Source organism: Pogoniulus pusillus, chromosome 13 (assembly GCF_015220805.1).
Source record: "Pogoniulus pusillus isolate bPogPus1 chromosome 13, bPogPus1.pri, whole genome shotgun sequence".
In the NCBI taxonomy this organism is placed as follows: domain Eukaryota; kingdom Metazoa; phylum Chordata; class Aves; order Piciformes; family Lybiidae; genus Pogoniulus; species Pogoniulus pusillus.
In genome coordinates, this window is record NC_087276.1 from 23,819,380 (window position 1) to 23,842,103 (window position 22,724).

At 47.8% G+C, this 22,724-nt stretch overlaps 1 protein-coding gene across 3 annotated transcripts; it reads right to left on the minus strand.

Moving 5' to 3' along the window:
- Positions 1-886: 886 nt before the first annotated feature.
- DRC3 (dynein regulatory complex subunit 3) lies at positions 887-21,359 on the minus strand. Of its 3 annotated transcripts, XM_064152709.1 has the most exons (12): positions 21,140-21,359; positions 18,159-18,275; positions 15,453-15,619; positions 14,600-14,746; positions 13,171-13,290; positions 12,178-12,290; positions 10,131-10,305; positions 5,790-5,921; positions 4,448-4,519; positions 3,591-3,713; positions 1,556-1,687; positions 887-1,169 (listed from the first exon to the last, which is right to left on the minus strand). In XM_064152709.1, the coding sequence occupies exons 1-12, from the start codon at positions 21,291-21,293 to the stop codon at positions 1,056-1,058; spliced, it is 1,566 nt and encodes a 521-aa protein (XP_064008779.1). In that variant the 5' UTR covers positions 21,294-21,359; the 3' UTR covers positions 887-1,055. The 3 variants fall into 3 exon arrangements, with proteins under 3 accessions (XP_064008779.1, XP_064008780.1, XP_064008781.1); XM_064152710.1 differs by lacking the exon at positions 14,600-14,746; XM_064152711.1 differs by lacking the exons at positions 3,591-3,713; positions 4,448-4,519.
- Positions 21,360-22,724: the final 1,365 nt, after the last annotated feature.

Below are 22,724 nucleotides of genomic sequence, written 5' to 3' on the forward strand. Positions count from 1 at the left end.
CCACGTTCCAGGCAGGTGCTGGCATGGCTGCAGGCAGGAAAAAAAGCCTGGAGCAGGGCACAGCAGACACTTAACTACCAAAGAGACCAAACAGTTCTGCTCCCTGTGTGTCTCTGGTTGAGCCTCTCTTGCTCTGAGTGGTAAGGAGCTGACTCTGCAGTCCTAGAGCAAGAGAGAGTGAACCTGGGCTCCTGCCATCTCCCAAAGGCACAGGGTAGGATGAGCTCAGTCTGTGTATGACAGGCAGCACCAGCCACAGGGCTTTTGGAGACACCCAGGTTCTCCTCAGCAGGCGTTTGCAGCCACCCTCTCGTTTAACCTCCCCACCTTTCTCCTTGTTGCCTGCCTCGAGCAGCACCGCCCCGGCCACCATCATTCCTCAGAAGCTGCCCACAAGCCAGCAGAGCAGCTGCTGTCAGCGAGCAAGGAGGGGAATTAATGACTCCTGGCTTGGCTGTTGCGAGCGGCGGTGTGTGAGCTCCTGTGGAACCATCGATTTCCCTTCCTGCTGGCTGGGGGCTGCTCTGCTCACGCTGCAGAAAGCTGCTTTGGCGAGAAGCGGTGAGAAGACGAGACAAGGCTCCCGGGCATGCAGAGCCCCCCACCTCCCAAGCCTTGTGCTTGCTGAGCTGGAAACCTGCTGTTATCGTGGGGGTGGTTTGATGGAGAGCTCTCTTCTCCCAGGCTGCTGCCGCATGTCGGTGGCTCACAGGTTCCTGCTGCTGTGCCTGCAGGTACCAAAGCTTTCAGGCATGAGATGCTATGATGATTCGGTTCAATCAGCTCAGAGCTGATCCATAACCCCTTGTGACCAGGTCTGAGCTCTGTCTGTGTGGGCTTTGTGCCAACATGATGGAAGAGTCAGAGCTTCATCTGCTTTTCTGGTCAAACAGGATCATTTATTTGCAGTTTATGGTGGGGTGGAAGAAGTATGTGCTGGGCCTGGAATGTCCCAGGTGTCCCTGCACCCAAGAAGGTGCAGAGAGGCAGCCTTCCCTGCTGGGAGGCTGTCCTGTGTGACCCCAGCTAAGGCAGCTGCCCAGCCTGTGGCAGACCTACTGCACGGGCTCCACGATCGTGATGTTATCCAGCTCCTCCTGCAGAGTGTCGATGTACTGAAGGATCTTTTTGATGCAGTCACGGTTTCTGTCAATCTCATTTTGGAAAGCCTGAACAGATCAAAACCCAAGCAGTGAATCTGCAGGCTTGTGAGGCTCCCTTCATAGGGTTCCCTCACAAAATCCCAGCATGATGGGGCTTGGAAGGGGCCTCTGCACATCACCTAGATCAGCCCCCCTGCCAAAGGGTCACCCAGAGCAGCTTGCCCAGGATCACGATGTCCAGAGAGAGGTTTGGAATCTATCCAGAGAAGAAACTTTACAACCTGTCTGGGCAGCTTGCTCCAGGGCTCCAGCACCCTCTCAGCAAAAAGTATGAGAAGCTGTGGAGCACACGGGGCTGCAGCAAAGCTTAGGGAGCCTTTCCTAGCAGTGTCCCCCACCACGTGGGCCAGACCTGCATGTGCCCCATGCCCCTGAGCACGGGGGTCTCTTACCTTCTCCGTCACAGAGGCCTGCCAGCGGTAGGTGCTGCAGAGGATGTCGCTCTCGCGCTTATTAATCTTCAGCAGGCGGATGCCATGGGACGTGTCGAGTGCCTTGACAATGGTGGTTTTGTCCACGAGGAGCTAGGAGGTAATGTGACCAGATGAGAGGAGGAGGGCAGGCGTGCAGCAAAAGCGGCACAGTAACTGAGGTGCTCAGGGGGAAGAAAATCAGCTCTCTGTTTCAGCTGGACAAAGCAGCAGTCATCAGGAGCAACCCAGTGCTCTGCCCTCCACGGGGATGTGTCTGGGCCTGTGAAATGGAGTGTGATCCCTTGTATGGGTGGGGAAACTGAGGCAGCACCCTTAGCCTCACTTGCTGGTGCTGGGAGCAGATGTGTGCTGTGGAGTGTCCACTGCACTGGAGTCCTCAGCACAGGAGAGACATGGACCTATTGATGCAGAGCCAGTGGAGGTCACAGCAATGATGGGAGGCCTGGAACTCCTGCTAGGACAGGCTGAGTGAGTTGGGGTTGTTCAGCCTGGAGAAGAGAAGGCTCCAGGGAACCTTTTTGCTGCCTTTCAGTGCTTAAGGTGGCTGACCAGAAAGCTGGGAACAGACTTTTGAGCAGGGCCTGTTGTGAGAGGACAAGAGGTGATGGTTTAAACTAAAAGAGGGACATTCAGACTAGAGAGAAGGAAGAGGCTTTTTTGCTCTGAGGGTGGTGAAGCTGTCCAGGGAGGTAGTAGATGCCTCATTCCTGGAACCATTCCAGTTCAAGCTGGATATGGTTCAGACCAATCTGCTCTAGTTGCAGACGTCCCTGTTGACTGCAAGGTGGTTTGACTACACAGTCTCAGAATGTCTCTTCCAACTCAAACCAGTCTATGAGTGCTCTGCTGTGGGCCAAGCTACCTTTCAGTGCATGGCAGCCCCCACGGGCAGCTGGGCTGATGCAAGGCTCAGTGTGCTCCAGTATGCCTGGTGCAGCCAGTGCCAGGATGTGGAAAATTGCACTTGGAAGGGTCTCTTGCATTGGTGCCACTGGTTGTAAATCTTCACTTTTTGGAGAGCTCCAGCTTCTCATCGAAGCAGTGACTTCTCCTGTGACTCTAAATAGAGGGTGGTTTTGCTAAACCATAATGACTCTCCTGCTGCAGCCAAGTGCAGCTGCTGAACAAATGAAGATTGCTCCTCCGTGGAAATGGATGGTGGAGAGGCAAGATGGGTGCACAGCCACGGTGTGTAACTACAGCCATCTGCACAGGCCATAAAGCAGGAGCTCCGCCGGGGCGTGAGGGGCCTGGTTCGTGTCTGTCAGCTCTTGATTACCTGGAGTAATGTGGGGCTGGGATAATCCAGGCAGAGCAAAACCACGGTGAATGCAAAACTTGAGTCATTTAGCCACTCAATGAAGGAATAACAGAGGCAGAAAGGTCGGCAGGCTTGCTGGCTGGAGTGTTCTCTGTGACTGCTGAGAGGCTCCTGGGATCTTTGCCTGTGCAGCAAGACTGAGGGCACAGTGGAAGGCTCCATTCAAAGTGTCATGTCCTGCCTCCAGACCAGCTCATGGGCTGGGGAGCTCCAGGAAGGGCTTTTGAAATCACTGAGGCAAACAGAGCTTCAATGCAAGGAAGTCAGAGCAGTGCTGCAATTCTCCCAGGGGAGCGAGGAGAAGCTGAACAAAGCCAGCTGCCTAAGTGCCTGCTGGGTTGGGGCTGTCTGGAAAACAGCCAGAGAAGTGAGTTGTGCTGGAGGCAGGAGAGAGATTTCCTCAGCACCTCCCCTGGGCTGCTGCCACCAGCTCTGGCAGTGCCCAGGGAAACCTGCAGTGCAGTTATGCTCTGTCCTAGTCAGCAGAGATGTCCAGTGGCACTGAGGTTCAGCCGAGCTACTGGGGCCTCTTGGGGAGGAGGTGATGCTCTGCTTTAGCCACGGCTTTTAGGTGTATGCAGCCTCCTGGAAACCCTATCCCTTCTGAGAAGAGGTTGTGGCCACCTATTCTTGCTAACTCCCCAGCAGAGACGAATATTTTGGCATCCTCACCGTTCGAACATCATCTGGCAAATCCTCTTCAAGCTCATTCTTGACCGATTTCTCCAGTGTGCTGATGCAGATCTCTAGCAGCCTTTCATGGTGACGGTCCTCCAGGTCCCGGCACTGGGTCATTGTACAGCAGATGGTCAAGGAAAAAGCTGACCCCACCACTCATTTGTAGAGATGAAATGACCTCCTGTAACTAGAGACTGAGTGTCTGCACAGCAGGCCACAGCAGGAAAGAGCCTGGCTGCTGCCAGAAGCTGCTGTGGTGTCAGGATGTACACTTTCTGCTCTCAATCACACAGTGGGTCTCATCCTCACGCGTTACACGGAACTGGGAGTGGGACTAGGTTTGCAAAGGAAATTGAGGGAGACCTCCCAGGATACAAGCTAAGCTCTGAATTATGCTGCAATTACTTGCACCAGGACAACAGATTTCTGCATTTAAAGCAGTTGCAACCTGTCACCAGAACTCTTTGGTATTCTCATCTCGCTTTGTTCACAGCAACACAAAAATGAAGGGCATCTAAAGAAACTTCATCAGGAATTGAAGGTATTTCCTTGTCTGCTATGACAAAAATGTACACAGACAACAGACTAAGGAGACCTTCCCAGGGCTGCATGGAGAAAAACAGGGGAGAAGGCTGCCTAAGTCCTGCATACTTTCAGCCCAGGAGGATTTAGATTTATGCTCTCCAGAGTCTCCTCAAAAAGAAGCTAGGCACCTTAAATGACCATTCCTGTAAAGCTGAGAAAGACCTTTTGTGTGGATTTAAAAATAATAAATTGATGGCTCCTTTCTGGATTTAGGTGAGATACCTACATCACCAGGAGGTGCAGGCACATACCTTGGCCAAAGGATATCTCCCTTTAACATTTTCAATGAATGTCGATGCTATATCAGCAATGTTTCTTTTAAAATCCTTTATGAGTTCCTTAACAGAGAGGGGGAAAGAGGAAATAATGACAATGAAAGCTTGCAGAAACATAAAAGGGAGTCAGGGAGTCTGGGAAGAATCAAGGACTGATTACAGTTTGGACTCACTGCTGTTATTAGCACAGTCAGAAACTGCACTGCCTCAAGCATTTAAAGTGTTTTGAAAGTGCTGCAAGATTTTCCTTCCTCCTTCAGGGACAGAATATCCAAATCATTTTATTAGAGGGAAGCTGGCTAAAAGATGCCTTCAGCTGCTGTCTGGTGTCTTTTTCACCCTCACCTAAGTAATGCAGAGTGCTGTGCTCCCACACACTGCTATGCTGCAGCCTCCTTGTAGGTATGAAGAGCCTCTCGTTGGAAGCAAAACCACTGCCTGGGCTTGCTGCAGCTCTTGGTTTAGTCCTCAATTTGCTGTTACCTATTACCTCTCTCTAAAATGGCTGATGGAGAATCTGTGAAGTGTTGCATTTTAAATGTCTTGGTACAACAGTTCAAGCAGAGCCACACAGAGAGAAAAGCCTCTGCATTCCACCCAGGGAGGAACACTTCTGCTCATTCCATCAGTGACTGCAGAGAGGTGAGGACCAATTCAGAGAACACTAAAAAGGCACAATCCTGATGCAGTAAGGAATCCATTTTGAGCTGCTGCTTTCTGTCACGTACATCCACAAAAGGAACCTGCTGCATCTGTAAGCACACAGGGTCCTGTCTGCTCATTTCTAAACAGATCACTTCTTTTTTCCTTTAATGAAGATGCACATTAGCAGCCCTGCCCTAGTTTTTGAGGAAAAGTCTGGGGAGAAAAAAGGCAGCTATTATGCAAGCAAAGGCAGTGAGCTGAGCAGGAATGTGTGTAATCTTATTCATAGGAAAGATCAGCTTCAAAGAATTACACCTCTAGAATCCCAAATGCCTGCCCCATGCTATCCAGAGACTTCTGTATGCAACCCTATGAAATGACTGAATGACCTCAAGTCCCTTCCTTTAAAGTCTAGGAAATGAGCTTGGAGAGATATAAAGGACATCCTATGCTCTGCTCTGAGAAACAGAAATCTGTGGCAATGGATCAATGTCCAGAGCCTGATCTCACCCAGATAACTCTGAGCAGAGAAAGGATAAAATAGAGATGAACCAGCCTGACTGGGAGACCTGTGCTCCCCTCTTTGTGCAATGGGCTGCTAAACAGAGGGGTGCAGCCCCAAGAAGTGACACCACTCCTCCCCCCAGTTCTGGATGTGAGGTCTCACAGGTATGTGCTTGACCCTTACCTCCAGCTGGTCAGCTATCAGCATTTCCAAGGTCATGAGTGCTTCTGACAGCTGAAGTATGTCCTCCTTGGACTCGGCTCGTTTGGACTCAGCAATATCGTAGCTTCTGGCATTATGAATCTCATCCAGCCTCTAAACACAGGGAGAGACATAAATTACATATAGTTTGTGTTCAGCACTTCACTGCAATTTAATTAACTGTTACATATGTGAGGAAAGTTCCTGCTGCTGATTAGCTGAACTGAAATGTGATGACTCAGGAAGCCTCCACATTTACATACTGGGGGAGTCAATGGTGCTGAGCTTGGCGGCTGTGCCAACATGGAGCCGCTGACAACGCTTCCTCATGCCCCAGTCAGCAGAAGACTTTGCCCCTTCTATGCTTCCAGCTTTGGTTCCCATTTTGACACATTTCAAGTTGAAGTATTAGATTATTGAAACCATGTCAGTTCAGGACATATTCTAATGGTGGTGATGGGTTGATGATTGAAGTGGATGGTGTCAAAGGTCTTTTCTGAGCAAAACGGTTCTGTGATTCTAATTTTTTTAGTGAGAGTGGTGAAACACTGACCCAGGTTGCCCAGAGAGGGTGTAAAAACCATTCCAGGTCAGGTTGTCTGGGGCTCTGAGTCAAAGATGTCTCTGCTGACTGCACAGGGATTGAACTGGACGTGCTGTAAAGGTCCCTTCCAACCAAAGCCAGTCTGTGATTCTATGGCATTGCTGGCCATGAAAAAGAGATTCACAATTACCTCCCAGAAAGAGATGCAGGCCTAAATCCTGATCAAGGAGAATCTTGATTGACTTCTACAGGGTCAGGATTTAGTGTTCTGAATATGGAAGACCTATCATTGCCTGCCCTCCTCTCACAGCAAGGATTTATTGCCCTTCAGAATTAAATATTGACGTCAGTTTTGTATCAGAAAAGATTTATGATTTCTTGGATAAAAAAAAAAATCCTCTTTTGCTGAGCACTGTGTTATTTTCAGGTCTCTTCAAAATAAGTTAACGATCAAATGTTAATAGGAGGGAGGAAAAAAAATGTACAGGTTTTGAGAAGCTTAATCCACTTCCCCTGAGGAATGGGCTAAAATGGAGAGTTGTAACGAAAAACACTGCCAAGACTGGAGAGCAGCCAGGCAGAAAGGCACCTGGGGGTACTGGTAGATAGCAGCTGAACATGAGCCAGCAGTGTGCCCAGGTGGCCAAGAGAGCCAGTGGCATCCTGGCCTGGATCAGGAACAGTGTGGCCAGTAGGACAAAGGAGGTTATTCTTCCCCTGTACTCAGCACTGGTCAGGCCACACCTTGAGTGCTGTGTCCAGTTCTGGGCTCCTCAATTCAAGAGAGATGTTGAGGTGCTGGAAGGTGTCCAGAGAAGGGCAACAAAGCTGGTGAGGGGCCTGGAGCACAGCCCTACGAGGAGAGGCTGAGGGAGCTGGGATTGGTTAGCCTGGAGAAGAGGAGGCTCAGGGGTGACCTTATTGCTGTCTACAACTACCTGAGGGGTGGTTGTGGCCAGGAGGAGGTTGCTCTCTTCTCTCAGGTGGCCAGCACCAGAACAAGAGGACACAGCCTCAGGCTGTGCCAGGGGAGATTTAGGCTGGAGGTGAGGAGAAAGTTCTTCACTGAGAGAGTCATTGGACACTGGAATGGGCTGCCCGGGGAGGTGGTGGAGTCGCCGTCCCTGGGGCTGTTCAAGGCAGGATTGGACGTGGCACTTGGTGCCATGGTCTGGCCTTGAGCTCTGTGGTAAAGGGTTGGACTTGATGATCTGTGAGGTCTCTTCCAACCCTGATAATACTGTGATACTGTGATACTGTGGGTCTGACAATGGACAGAGTTATCCAAACTTGGTGGTGTCAAAAGGGAGGAAGGGAAGATCAAAGTATCTTCTATTCTAATGTAAACAAGTTCTGAGGCTCACAAAGCTCCCCAGCTTCTCAGTGTGCACCCCATGAAACAACGGCTTCAAAGTTCAAGGCCTTTAATGTTTCTTTGCTCCTTAACCAACTTCAGAGTTATTTTACAGGTTACCCAAGCTTACAAAACAGGATTACAGCCCCTAAGGTGTTTTACAGACCTCAGCCTGCTGGGGCCTCTGCAGCATTTGAACTCCTCTGTGATTTCAAATCAACAGGTAAATGCTGTTAAAATACAGCCTTTGGTTCTGACACTGACTCCTCCAGTGGGAGCTGTCACGCTGGCCACTGTGTCCTCTCCTTGCAGGACATAGCTGAGCCTGCAGGTCATCAGAGACTTAGTGAGGCCACAGCTGGAGCACTGGGTTCACTTCTGGGCTCCTCGCTTCAAGAGGGACGGGCAACTACTGGAGAGAGTGGGTCTGAAGTATCTCTGTGAGGAGGAAAGACTGAGAGACCTGGAGCTGTTTAACCTGAAGGATAACATCCTGGGAGGGGATCTTCTCAATGTTCAGCAAGAGCTAAAGGGTGGGGGTCAAGAGGATGGGGCCACACTCAAGTTCTCAGTGGTGCTCAGTGGCAGGACAAGGGGTGCAAACTGGAACCCAGCAGGTTCCATCTGAAAAGAAGGACAAAATTCTGTGCTGTGAGGGTGCTGGAGGCCTGGAGCAGGCTGCCCAGAGAGGTTGTGGAGTCTCCTTGTCTGGAGAGATTCCAAACCCACCTGGACATTGTGCTCCTGGGCAACTTGCTGTGGGTGACCTTGCTTTAGCAGGGGGGTTGGACTGGATGATCTCCAGAGGTCTATTCCAACCCCACCATGCTAGGATTGTGTGACCAAAACGTGGCCTCAGCCATGTTTCATTGGGTTTGATTTAGAGTTCTGGGGGTCTGGGAGCTTTTTGGGGTATTTTTCCCAAATGGAAGATGTTTTGGCAATTCATGTGCAAGTTAACTGAATGTGCATCTCAGTCTTTTTTCTGCTGCCTTTTGGTAAGTCTGCAGACTCGTCCTGCGAAGAGCTGTCAGAATCAGCATGCCAGAATGAGTCAGCAAAGTTCAAGGACTGGGCACAGAGTGACTCAGCAGTGCCAGCCTGTGACAAAGCACCTAACTAAAAGGGAGCTGGTTATCAAAGGGAGCCTGTGCTCGTGACTCTGCCTGGTGTCAGCTGTCAGAGACTTGCTCAGCTGACAGTGTCACCAGGCTTTAGCCCACCTCTTACATTTTTCTATGGAAACAAAATAATGATCCATCTATTATCCACGGTCAGAAAGGGATTGCACTGGAAGCTGTGCCCTTAGCAGCCATAATGGGTGGCTGTAGTTGAGCAGAATGAAAAAAGATGATTTCTGCTGTAAAAAAGACCAGAAATACATTACAATAACTTTATCTAATTCTTTTGGTTAAAGTTCTTTGAGCTGTTGTTGATAAGATGAACTGAAGCAGAAAATTACTTGAAAAACTCAATACTCTGCAATCTCCTTCTTTTTCTTCCCCATTTTTCAATGAAGGAAGAGTTATTGGAAGCCTCAAAGAGAAGGGGAGTGGTGTTAAATCTGATAAATCTGTGTCTATTTTAGATCAACTTCATCACAAGTGTTTAAACTAAAAGGAAGGTTGAGCATTTCCAAACCCCACCATGTTTAGACCTTCCTGGGCAATAAGATCACATTAGGACATGTTAATTATATCCTATGCTGAAATTCAAGTACAGATAAAAGCTGTCAGTGTTAGCTGGTTGTTGCTTGCCCAAAAGGCTGAGACTTCAATCCCCAAATTATTTTTCTACATGCAGTACCAAAAAAAATCTTTTAATGCTATGTTAGTTAATGACATTAGAGCAGCCACACAATCATTTTTCTTGGTATAGATTTACACAGTAAAAAACGTGTAAAAATCAGTGCCTGAGCACTGGCAGAGGTTGCCCAAAGAGCCTGTGGAGTCTCTATCCTTGGAGATAAATCAGTAGCCATCTGGACATGTTTCCAAGCAGCCTGCTGTGCATGGCCCTGCTTGAGCAAGGTGTTTGGGACAGAGATCAACCACTCTGTGATTCAGCCATTAGGGATCAAGTACCAATTCCTATCACAAGAGTATAAATCCAGAATCATTGCTCTGATTTTATTGGAGGCACCCTCGTTCTCAGTGAAATGAAAAGCTGGCTTAGGAAGCCCAGCTGGAACAGTCTGCCCAGAGACGTTGTGGAGTCTCCTCCTCTGAAGAGATCACCTGGACATGATCTTGATCAACCTGTTCTGGGTCATTCTGCTTTAGCATTCCTGCCTCGTTATTCTGCCCCAACCAAATCAGCATAGGAGTTGGACTAGATGACCTCCAGATGTCTCTTCCAACCTCCACCACACTGGCATTCTGTGAAGAAATCATGTATCAAACAAACTGAAATATAACAACCTTACCCTTTTGTGCCGGCATTCGAAGTCAAGGATGATTTTCCTGTTCTCTTGCTGGTTGGCCATTAACGCTGCACGAAGGCTTTCACAGAAACTGGAGACTTCAGCTTCTCGTTTTTCATGCTCTTCCAGACCATAGTTAAACAGATTCTCACAAACCAAGACAAACTCCTTCCTGTACGTGACATCAGAGTCAAGGGGTTTCGTTTGTTCAGTGGAGCAACCTGCTATGTGCCTGTTACCTCTGCAAGTTCGAGCAACAGGAGTTACAAGCTACTGGTGTGTAAACTCCCTGGTTCCTGCTGGGAGCAGGCTGCCAAATATTCTCTCTGTGGCAGGTCTGGGTCACATATCCACATTCTAAGCACAGGATTTTGCGACCTTAAGGATATGGAGACAGCTGTGGCAACTCAAGGAGGGAAAAGGCCTTGTGGAAGAAAAGGAAATGCATTGAGTGACTCTTTTCCTGATACAGCAGTGGAATGAAGCATACAAAATCACATCTGTCTTCACAAGTGTAGATACAGTGCCAGCATAGTTAATAAATACACCTCAGGAGCCTACAGCCAGAGCACAGAATAAACTACTGGCTTGGTAGCATCACAAAAATAACGTCCATTTTTCTTCTGCTATTATCTTGGCAATGGAATTGTTTCTAGAGTCTGTTGTACTTAAGCTGTGATGCATTTTCCCCCCACCAGTGTAATGCAATTTTAAGGAAGGTCAAGTTACTGGCCTTGACAATGCTCTATTAATCTGAATGAGAAAAGAAAAAAGGGGAGGGAAATGTGTCTGCTTTCTGATCCCTCGTGTAGGAGCAATGATCAGAAGAAAAGTGCTGGCCTGAAAACTTCATGCTGCCAGCTCTGGCAGGCTGTGAGATACACGACTCGTATCATTCTGATTAGTCTGTTCCTATCTCCTACCACTTCAATTTCAACATGATTTTAGCGACTGCGCTCTCACAATCTAACTGACAGAGATTTATCTTATAGCTCATTTTAAACTTTAAGTGGATTCCAGCCTTAAAGAAAGTATAAAGCCTTGATTCTTGAAGGGTCAGAAAAGGCTAGGGAAATTGTGTTTGATTCAAGTGAAGGAAAAGGGCAATGGTAATTACAATGTTGAGAATTTTAAACCCTGGAATCTCATCAGGTGCATTAAGAAGAGTATGGCCAGGAGGTCAAGGGAGGTTCTCCTCCCCTTCTACTCTGCCCTATTGAGGCCACAGCTGGAGCACTGTGTCTCTCCAGTTCAAGAGAGACAGGGAACTACTGGAGAGGGTCCAGCAGAATCTGCTGAGATGCTGAAGGGCCTGGAGCATCTCTGTGAGGAGGAAAGGCTGAGAGATTTGGGCATCTTGAGCCTGGAGAAGAGCAGCCCGAGAGAGGATCTGCTCAATGCTCAGTAAAAGCTAAAGGGCTGAGGGCAAGAGGATGGAGTCAGACTCTTGTCAGTGGTACCCAGTGACAGGACAAGAGGCAACAGGCACAAAATGAAATCCAGGAGGTTCTGTCTGAACAGAAGGAGAAAATTCTTTACTGTGAGGGTGCTGGAGCCCTGCAGGAGGCTGCCCAGAGAAGCTGTGGAGTCTCCTTGTCTGGAGAGAATTCAAACCCACCTGGACACTGTGGTCATGGGCAACCATCTGTGGATGACACTACTTAAGCAGGGAGGTTGGACTAGATCTCCAGAAGTACTTTCCAACCCTCACCATGCTGGAATTCATGACCTGTTGATGCTGGAGACGTGTGTGTTTAAAATGGGCTGTTTTGTGCTAGGTTAGTCAGCTTGCCAATGATAGAAACCATTTGTTTGTAGCTCTTATTTCAGGAGATTTCAAGCCTTAAAGCTGTCAGTGGTCTCAGTCTTACAGTGGGGTTTTTTTTGGTACCATTCCAAAAATTGAACACAGACTGTCTCAGATCTTAGATCAATGTAGCTTTCAGCCCTGGACAAAAGCAACAGACAAAGAGTCCCTGTGGATGCACCTCTTTCTTTCACTGACGGCATTACACTGCAGCTGTAGGTATTCTAGACCCAAGAAGGATATGTCTGCAGCAGGTCAGCCACGCCAGGGAGGTATGCCAGTTTGGCAGCTTCTGGATCCTCTGCATAGAGACTGTCAAACAGGAATGATCCATTCAGGTACTCGACAAAGGCTGCCTTTGAAGAGAATCAGAGCAATGTAAGTAGAATAAAGAGTGCCAGTCCTCAGAATGTGTTTCTCCTATAAGCACATTACCAGCAGAGGAACACTGGTGCTGACACAGTGGTACCAGCAAGATAGATAAACCAACCAAGGCATGAAAGCACTCCGTGGCTGGAGTGAAAACCATCCTGGTGGCTTTGTTACTAGGACTCTCTAGCCTAAGGACAGAAAACACTATTTCATCTTGGATAACATATTAACACATACAACCACATACTGCAAGGCTGTTTAGCCTTTCAGATAAGGAATCAATGGACTCTGGGGAGGGATGGATGGAAAAGCTGCAATATCCTCTCTGTCACTTAATTGCCTCCTACTCTGCAGCCAGTCTGATCTTCCAGAGGTCTGGAATACAGAGCCAGACCATAACTGAACGCACCATTCTACCTGGTCTTGTTTTCAGCCTGTTTGTTAGACTTCAGTGATCTCTGAAGGCCCTGAAGAGTTTAAGCATAAAACTAATGAAAAGCATTAACTTGGTGTGAAGGAGAAAAAAGTCACTGCACCATGAAAATGCTAACAGTTCCCTCAGACCTGTGATTTTCTTAATCTTATGTCAGACTGATAAGGTCCTCGGGTATGATTTACTATCTAGCTTTGCAGGGTCTGTGTCTGTAGCTTCATTGTTCAGCCAAAAGAATTATGTTCCCTCACATCATGTGTATTGCACAGCAGCTCCTGTTTTCATCCAAAAAAATGAGATTCAGAGTTCACAGAGATTAATCCCAGCCTTAGTTTTAGCACAGTCGATGTAAATCTTCAAGTAGGTAAAAGAAGTCAATAAGTGTTGTGCTCTCCCCTGAGACAATATACAAGCAGCCACAGAAAACATACTGTGTGGTACTCCAGCTCCTTCTGCTTTGCCTGCTTTTCCTTCAGCTGAGCCAGGGCCTCAGCTTCCTCAAGTTCCAGTAGCTCAGTAAGATCTTGATACTTTAAAACTGCAGCTTCTCGCTGAGAAAGGCAAACAAAGACAATATTTTTGTCAGATTATCCAGCATCGCTCAGCAAAGCTTGGCAGAACCATTTGATCTTTGTAGAACATGTACCTGAGGGCCCTCTGCATCCCCAATGCATTGTGGGCTTTTATTAAACTACTCATGAAGTTTTTCCTCTATTCCTCACCCCATTTTTTGTTGGCATATTCCTCTGCATTCAATACATCTGAGCTGATTCAGTCCCAGCGAACTTTTCTCTCCTCATTTTCTCAGCTTCAGAGGGTTGTTTTTTTTCAGCAGGAGGTCCTGTTTTGACTTCCAGAATTTGAGTTCTGATTTCATCAGCTAGCAAGTTTAATACATTTACTAGAGAAGAGCAGGCTTTTTGGAGGAATGGATGGCAAGTGGATGGCAGGGGCAAGAACCTAATTAGCCTGAAACTGAAGCTTGACAAATTTAAGTGTGTGATACTATGACGCACTGTCTGTATGAGCAGGGACCAGGCTCAATGACCTGGAAAGCCCTTCCAGTCCTGTGCTAAGAGTGATGGATATCCCAAGCACAGCTCCTGCTCTGTGCCAAGCAAATCTACAATTCATCATGTTCTTTGGTTACTAACCAAAAAACCAAACAAGAAAAAGCCTTCTTTGCTTCTCTGAGTGCTGGGATCAAGAAGCGGTCCCAGAGGTAAGCAGTGTGGATGCGCTGTCCTGTTTTCAGAAATCAAGAGGAGAAAGAGCCTTTGACAGCTTCTGCTTGTCTGGCTGATGCCTGCTACTGAAACTGCTCAGCAAGCTGCAGGACCACCAAGCCTCCTCTCCCCAGGACTTTTCCTCCTTGCCCTTACAAAACCAATTTCCTCCAAGATTCTCTCATCTCTGAGGTGGCTTTGCTGCCTTCTCACTCACATTGCTGCCTCTCTGTGGCAACATTCACCAAGCCACTCTCCCACACACAGCTGCTGATTTTCACAAAATCTGTGAAGACATCACGCCTCTGACACCTCTACTTCTCTGTCAGATTTGATAGAATTTGGCCTACAGGTTCACAGCTGTTAGGTGGAGGCAGAATAAACACCGTGTGTTTCTGTAAGCTTCATTTCTGCAGGGCACCTGCCCTGAATGCTAGAATATTGCTGGCTTGCCAACAAAACATGCTCTGTAAGATGCTCTGAGCAAGCTGATCTAGTTAAAGATGTCCCTGCTCCTTGCAGGGGGGTTGGACCAGATGACCTTTAAATGTCCCTTCTAACCCAAACCAGCCTGTGATTCACTGATTCTCTGCTGTTGCCCAACTGCACAAGCAGGGGATGCAGAAATGCTTACTGTGGTGTCGTTCACGAGCCTGAAGTCCAAGTACACCAGATGTGGAAGATGAGCAACAACAAAGAGTGTGTACCTCTGGTCCTCACAGAGAGGGTTCCCTGCCAGATTCAGCGTGCGTAAGTTTTTAAACCTCCTGAGATAGATCACCTGTGCCAGAGGGAAAGAGAGGAACTTCCCAGTGCCTGCATATCCATTGTTCTTATTAGCTTGTGTGCAGAGCCTGCTGTGCTGCCAAGCACAGGTGGCATTAAGTTATGGATTTCTAATGCTTTCAGGAAAGGAAATAGTTACATCTGCGCTGGGAATATATAAATGATGGATGTAGCAGAAAAGTGGTTGGGGTGGACAACTCAAGGATCTTAAGATTGGTAAAATGCCCTCAGGAGAACCTCCAAGCAAATCCTAGTCTCCAGTCCATGGTTTTCCCATATCAAACACTGGAATGCAGGGCAGTGGTGAAGTCACCATCCATGGAGGTGTTTAAGCAGTGTGTGGACTTGGCGCCTGGGGACATGGTTTAGTGTTGACCCTTCAGTGTTGGGTCAAGGGTTGGTCTAGATGGGCTTTGAGATCTCTTCCTATTGGATGTTTTCTGTGATTCTATAGCTACTAATTCCTTGGAAGTGTTGGGAAGTAATAGGAATTTTGTAGTTACAGAACCAGCCTCCATGAATCAATAACCTAAAAGAGAAATAGCTGCAGAAAGTGCATAACACTTACCAAACCCATCACCTAGTGAAATCCTAAGGAGAATTCTCTCCTCTAAAGACAGGTTTGGATACAGTGGCAAATGTCAGGTCTAGACTATTTGATCCTTTGACAAGGAACATTTGCAGAGACAGAGAGCACTCACATCTTCCAGAGTGGTCAGGTTATTCTTTCCAATGGAGAAAATCTGCAGCTCTTGCAAGGTGTCCATGTGCTCTATTTTAGATATTCTGTTGTTGGAGAGGCTGAGGTCCTGCAGTTTGACAAGGGCATCCAGGCCCTCGATCACCTCAATGTTGTTGAAGGATAAGTCTGGGGAAGAGTTTAAAAATCAGAAGTTTTGCAAGCAAAAGTTAAATAATCGCTAGTGGAATGCCCTGATTCAGGACTTGCATTTAGCTTAGTCCTTGATTTAGGAGTTTATGTCCAATATTTTCCTCAGTGTCTGACAGAAAAAGGCTTGGCATTAAATCATCATTTGTTCCCTTCTCCTCCTTGCAACTCTCCATGCAACATATAAATGAGAGGAACAGCAAGAATCATAGTCATGGAATTGTATTAGTTGGAGGAGACCTTTAAGGTCCTTGAACCCAACTGTTAAGCCAGCACTGCCAGGTCACCACTAAACCAAGTCCCTCAGCACCACATCATTTCAATTCCTTCAGGGATGGGTACTCTACCACTGCTTTGGGCAGCCTGTTCCAGGGCTTGACAACCCTTTGAGGGTAGAAATTTTCCTTAATAACCAACCTTAATCTCCCCTCGCACAACTTAAGAATGTTTCCTCTTCTGCTATTACTTGTTACTGGGAGAAGAGACCAATCCCCATCTCACTCCAGCCTCCTTTCAGGTAGTTGCAGAGAGAGACAGAAGGTCTCCCCTTGACATCCTTTTCTCCAGGCTGAACAATCCCAGTTCCCTCAAACACTACTCCTAAAATTGTGCTCTAGACCCCTTCACCATGCCACATACACAACCTGAAAGCATTTTCTACCTTAGAGGGAAACCCAAAATACAAGAAAAGAGGTGGGGAAATGCTCTAAAAGGGGAATAATTCTGTGACAAATTTAACACTCCCCATGTTGTGTCTTGCAGACTCTTGCCTGCCACACCAATGCCCACTGCCATGGTCATTCCCATAACACAACATAGGCCAGTCCCACGCTCCCAATCACCCATTGCAAACACAGGCATGCGAAGGCAGAGACTCACTTCAGCTATTTCACACGCTGATATTTCCACTTATCCTGCCAGAACATCTATCTTGACACCTACATTCATCATGACTAAGAACAGGATTTGCCTTCAGGCCAGTACTGAGCAATCCAGGAGTCCAAAGATGGTTGATGAGGTCACCAGCTGCCTGCATCACTCCAGCCTCTGCACTAAGACACTCACACAGCAGCTGCTGAACCGCTGTGGCCTTTGAGCAAACAAAACTCATGAGTGTGCTTCAAAGCACTCTGCTTACATTGTGGTGATGAGCTGTTGATTCACAAGTGCATTAGTCATCTGTGCAGCAGAACGGTGCAGACAACTGGGCGGAAGAAGCCATTAGACATCTCAAGATGTGCTGATGAACCCCAGCCCTGCATGCTATTTTCAAAGACAGCTGAGGGTATTTATGCTGCCAGCCAGCGACAGCAGGCTCTAAGCTATGGATCTGCAGCAGCAAGCTCACCAACCTGCCCAGCATCAAACCCTGCACCACTGTGCGATGCTGCTGTTAGCATCCTGAGTTTTCAGTTGAAAGCACAAACTACAATGATGGGCACTTTTTGAGGGTGAAAAGCTGATGGGTGAAAAACTGGATGTGAGCTGGCAGCATGTGCTCACAACGCAGACCAGGGGCTGATCCCCAGCAGCATGGGAAGCACGTGGAGAGAGGAGATTTTTGCCCCTCTGCTGCACTCTGCTGAGACCTCACCTGCAGTGCTGGGGCCAGATCTGGAGTTTTTAGCACAGGAGAGACACGGACCTGATGGAGCGGGGCCAAGAGGCCATAAAAATGATCCAAGTGCTGGAAACTCTCTGCTGTGAGGACAGCCTGAGAGAATTTGGGTCATTCGGCCTGGAGGAAAGAAGGCTCCATGACACTTATTGTGACTTTTCAGTATTTAAAGGGGGCTTAGAAGAAAAAAGGGGACAGACTTTTTATCAGAGATTGTGACAGGACAAGGGGTGGTGATTTTAAACTAAAAGAGAGAGACTCAGACTAACAGAAGGAAGAAGAAATTTACATTGAAGGTGGTGAGACACTGGCCCAGGCTGTCCAGAGAGGTGGTAGATGTCCCATTCCTGGAACCATTCCAGGTCAGGTTGTTCGGGCCTCTGAGCAACCTCCTCTAGCTGCAGGGGTGTTGAACTAAATGACCTTTAAAGGTCCCTTCCAATCCAAAACTTGTATGATTTTATGGGACAACAATGACAACAAGGCCTTAAGCATGTTGTGGTAAAGATCCCAAGGGTTCTAGGCTCTGAAATGCCTGCACTGGCTTTCATAAACAGAGTACAGGCTTCTAAATCACAAAAGTGTTTCCATAAATGTTTCTGAAAGCTACCTCCAAATACAAGTACAAACCCTGGCAACAAACTCCACATCTCAGCTTCCTGTTCCTGCCACACCAAATGTAATACAACCAGGTTCTGAGTATTGGAAAGGTTGTTTTGCAGATCTGATACTCAGGCATTTTGACATTTGACAGTCAAATGAGGAAGCACAGTGACAGCTGACAGCCTTCCCTGGGAAAGGTCCTCTCAGTTGTGTTTGAGAAGGAATGCAACACCCTGACTTTGTCACAAATTGCTTTGCACCTCTGAAGGCACCTGAACCCACATGCCTGTGTCTTACCAAGCCATGCAAGATGAACCAGACTCTCCAGACCTTCTATCTTCTCAATGATGTTGTTGTCCAGCTGCAGCTTAGTCAGATTCTCAAAATGCCATAGGCTATCAATCTGCAGGATATCTAAAGCCACAGGGAAAAAAAAAGCCACCTAAACAAATCACACACACACTAAAAACCAACCAACCAAAACACAAATGAGAATGGCTTTTCACATGAGACAGCTTTCAGTTGAGCAGCCATGCTGTCTAGCACAAGGAAACCATGTCCAGGCTTACCTCCAGAATGATTTTCATCAGATTAGGATAGCATGTGGTGACTGTCCTGGAGAGCTGAGAGGGCCACTGGCTGGGTGAAATTTCAGTGCAACAGCCCAGTTAACCTCAGTGTCCTGAACCAGTGCACGCTGCTCATCAGTTGCTGAGGGGACGCTGACTATAGCCCCGCAGCCAAGAGTGGCTTTATGAATCCATTCCTAGGACACCTTGACCTTCATTTTCCTTTCCAGCTCCAAGAGGGAAGGTTTGGGGTGAGATTCTGTGTTTGCAGACTAGCAGTAGCCAGCTACTGCTTCTGGGAGTTACTCTCCTACTCCTGAAATTCTCATCACAAGGGAGCAGGCTGGGGTCTAGCCTTTCTGTGAAGGCTGCAGTTTAGAACTAATCAATATCCCTTCATTTAGCTTTCTCCAAAACCAGAATCACAAGGGCAGGTCATCAGGCATGGCAGCAAAACACTAGGACCAAGGTGACGGAAAACACAGAATGTTCTCACTCCCAATTCTCTTTCCCCCCACATCAATGGATTCCCAGAGGGTTTTGTTAGCAGCTCTGCTGCTACTGCTCTTTAGTGATTGCAAAGCAAAGGAGAGAATTGCATGCATGAAATATTCACAGCCTTCTGTAGTCCCTATTTGCAAACAAAGACATGGAGGAGCAGGTAACAGGGGGGCTGCTCTAAGAAACTCGGTCAATACATTATTTTACTGGAGCACAAAATGAATAACCAAAAGCAGGTTTTCTGCCCATGAAATTACATACCCCCAAAAGAGTCAAGTATTGAGCCAAATGTTCTTTCTTCTCTGTTTTTTTTTTCCTGAATGCAACTTTATGAGTGGTTTGACAGCAAAAGGCAAGCTGAGATAATAGTATAGGTGACTAGAGGAAGCCACCAAATTGGACTGTAATCACCATAATCTCCCAAATCGCTGTCACATAATCACCAGCGATGGTATAGCCTACCCAGGGTCTGATTTGGTCAGATACAGAAGGGCCCAACAGGCCGGTGGCCTGTAGGTGTCACCACAATATAAATGTTAAATAACAAGAGCAAGGACAAGAACAGTGAAGTTAAGCAGCTTCAAAGTTACCCATCAGTGAAAGCACAGAGCTCTCAGTAAAAAGAGTCCATAGAGGAATGACCTGGTTCTAGGGTCTGCACTGTTTAATATCTTTCTCAGTGATCCAGATGAGGGGATCAAGGGCACCATCAGCCAGTTTGTATGACAAGTGGGGTGGGAGTGTTGATGTGCTTGAAGGGGGGAAGGTTCCACAGAGGGATCTGAATGGGCTGGATCAACAGGCTGAAGTCAGTAGAATGAGGTTTAACAAAGCCAAGTGCCAAGTCCTGCCCTGCACTTGGGTCACAACAACCCCATGGATGTTCCAGGCTTGGGGCAGAGTGGCTGGAAAGCTGTCCAACAAAAAAGGACCTGGGAGTACTGATCAACAGCTGAGGATGATCCATCGTGTGCCCAGATAGCCAAGAAAGCCAACAACATCCTGGCTTGGATCAGGAATAGTGTGGCCAGCAAGACTAGAGCACTAATTGTCTGCCTGTACTCAGCACTGATGAGGCCACACCTCAAATATTTGGTTCAGATTTGGGCCCCTCACTGCAAGAAAGAGATGCTAGAGTGTGTCCAGACAAGATCACTGAAGTTAGTGAAGGAAGAAGCAGTTGAGGAAAGCAAGGTGGGAAAGCAAGAGGAAAGCAAGGTGGGAAAGCAAGAGGAAAGCAAGAGGGATGTGGACATGCTGGAGCATGTCCAGAGAAGGGCCACAAGGGTGCTAAGAGGGCTGGAGCACCTCTGCTATGAGGACAGACTGAAAGAATTGGGCTGTTCAGTCTGGAGAAGAGGAGGCTCGCCACAATAAGGAGACCTTATTGTGGCCTTCTAGTATCTGAAGGGGGCCTACAAAAGAGCTGGGAAGGGACTTTTTAGGCTATCAGAGAGTGACAGGACTAGGGGGAATGGAGCAAAGCTGGAGGTGGGGAGATTCAGACTGGACGTGAGGAGGAAGTTCCTCGCCACCAGAGTGGTGAAAGTCTGGAATGGGTTGCCCAGGGAGGTGGTTGAGGCCCCATGCCTGGAGTTGTTTAAGGCCAGGCTAGGTGAGGCTCTGGCCAGCCTGATCTAGGGTAGGGTGTCCCTGCCTATGGCAGGGGAGTTGGAACTGGCTGATCCTTGTGGTCCCTTCCAACCCTGATGGATTCTATGATTGTTCAGCATGGATAAAAGGAGACTGAGGGGAGACTTTCTGGCTCTCTACAACTCCCTGAAAGGAGGCTGGAGTCAGGTGGGGCTCAGACTCTTATAAAGAAAAATGACCTGAAGTTGTATCATGGGAGGTTGGACATTGGGAACAATGTCTCCTCTGACAGAGTGGTCAAGCCCTGGAACAGACTGCCCAGGATGGTGATGGAGTCGCTGTCCCTGGTAAGTGCTCAAAAAGCATATAGACATGGCACTCAGGGACATGGTTCAGTGGTGAACTGGCAGTAGTAAGTTAATGGCTGGACTTGATTTTTGAAGTCTTTTCCAGCCTAAACAATTCAATGATTCTGTGACTAAAAGTGGAAGTCCAGATGTTAATTTTCTCACCACAAATCCAAGCTAATAATGGTTATTTAATTGCAACTTTGCCACACACTGCTTCGTTCCATTGCCCTCTAACAAAAGAAAAAAGAAATAGAACAATACTCACTTCTAAAACTGAGCTGTAGCTCTGTGACATCCTTAAAGTTAATAGCTTCCCTTTCGGCAAGATTTAAGTCCTCTGGACATTGTTCTTCAATGGCTTTCTGAACCATTTTATCATCAATAATGTTTGGCTCAATGTTGTTGTTGAACTGACTCATTGCTAGACAATATCAGCCTTAAAAGACAGAAGAGAGAAGTAAATAAGGTCACAGCTGGCTGCTACTTCCAACATTCACTGATCAGGCCTGACAATTCCAAGCAATTAAGAGCATAGTTGAGCATGAAGAAGATCTAACACCTCACAGAAGATATCAAAGAGAGGCTTGACTTTCATCACAAAGTCACTGATGCAACTCCAAGCACACCCTTACAGCCCCAGGCACCATCATAGGCAAACTTCACACCATGTTTGAGCATCTTCCACAAAAAAGTCCAGAGCTGAGCTAGGTAGACCAGGAAAGGAAATCTTGTGCAGCACCTATGAACAGCAGTGGCTCATCACATGGCAGTCAGCTGTTGCTGAAACCCATCTTCATGAAGAGAGTATATTCCCATATGAATGTGATCCTAGACAACCTGCTGGGGGTGACCCTACTTAACTTACAAATCCAAGAGAAGCAGCAGCTGAAAGCAGTGGCTTATTTCTCCACTTCTTTGTTATACGAATGCCTACAGGCTCTGTTACAGTTGGTCTGTTGTTTGTAGGAGTCACACACAACACCAGTATGATAAACCTTTGTGTCCAACTTGATGTGGAACATTTTCAAGGATGGGGCTTCTACCACCTCTCTGGGTAACCTGGGACAGTGTTTCACCATCTTCAGTGTAGAAAATGTCTTTCTTTTATCTGGTCTGATTCTCCCTCTTTTGGCCTGAAGCCATCACCTCTTGTCCTGCTGCAAAAGGCTCTACTAAAATTCTGTCCCCAGCCTTCTTATTAGCCCCTTTAAGTACTGATAAGCGACAAGAAGGTCTCCCACAAAGCCTTCTCTTCTCCAAACTGAACAAACCCAACTCTCTCGGCCTGTCCTCGCAGCAGACGGGTTCCAGCCTTTGTATCATTGTTGTGGTCTCCCCTGGACCTGCTTCAACAGGTCCATGTTTCTCCTTGACCTGCCAGATTTTCCATTTCCCTTCCATTTGTCCATGTCTCTTTAGGCAATAGAGGGTGCACAGAGCTTACCACATCTAGAGGTCAGCACGCCACTGCACCCAGAGGGAATAACGTGGGTGTTGGAGTGAGAAGCGAGTCACCTCCCACCCCAGACCAGAAGCTGCTGCTCAGAGCCAGCCAGAGCCCAGGCCTCGGGGCAGCGCCACGGCCTTGACACCCCCAGAGGATACTGACTCTGCCTATGAGGGTGGCCCTGACGCAGAGGACTTGTCCCGAGACGCCTTCAGAATACGATTCCGGCCCGGCGGAGCTCTCACCCCGCAGGTCCCCGAGGTGTCAGGCCCGCTCGGCGTCCCAGCCTGCGCCTCGGCCCTGGTTGCTAAGGAAGCCCAGTCGCGTTGCCAAGGGCGGCCACGTGACAGACTCAGCTGCCAATGGCTAGGGAGTGGGTGGGAAGGCTGGCTGCCAATCACAG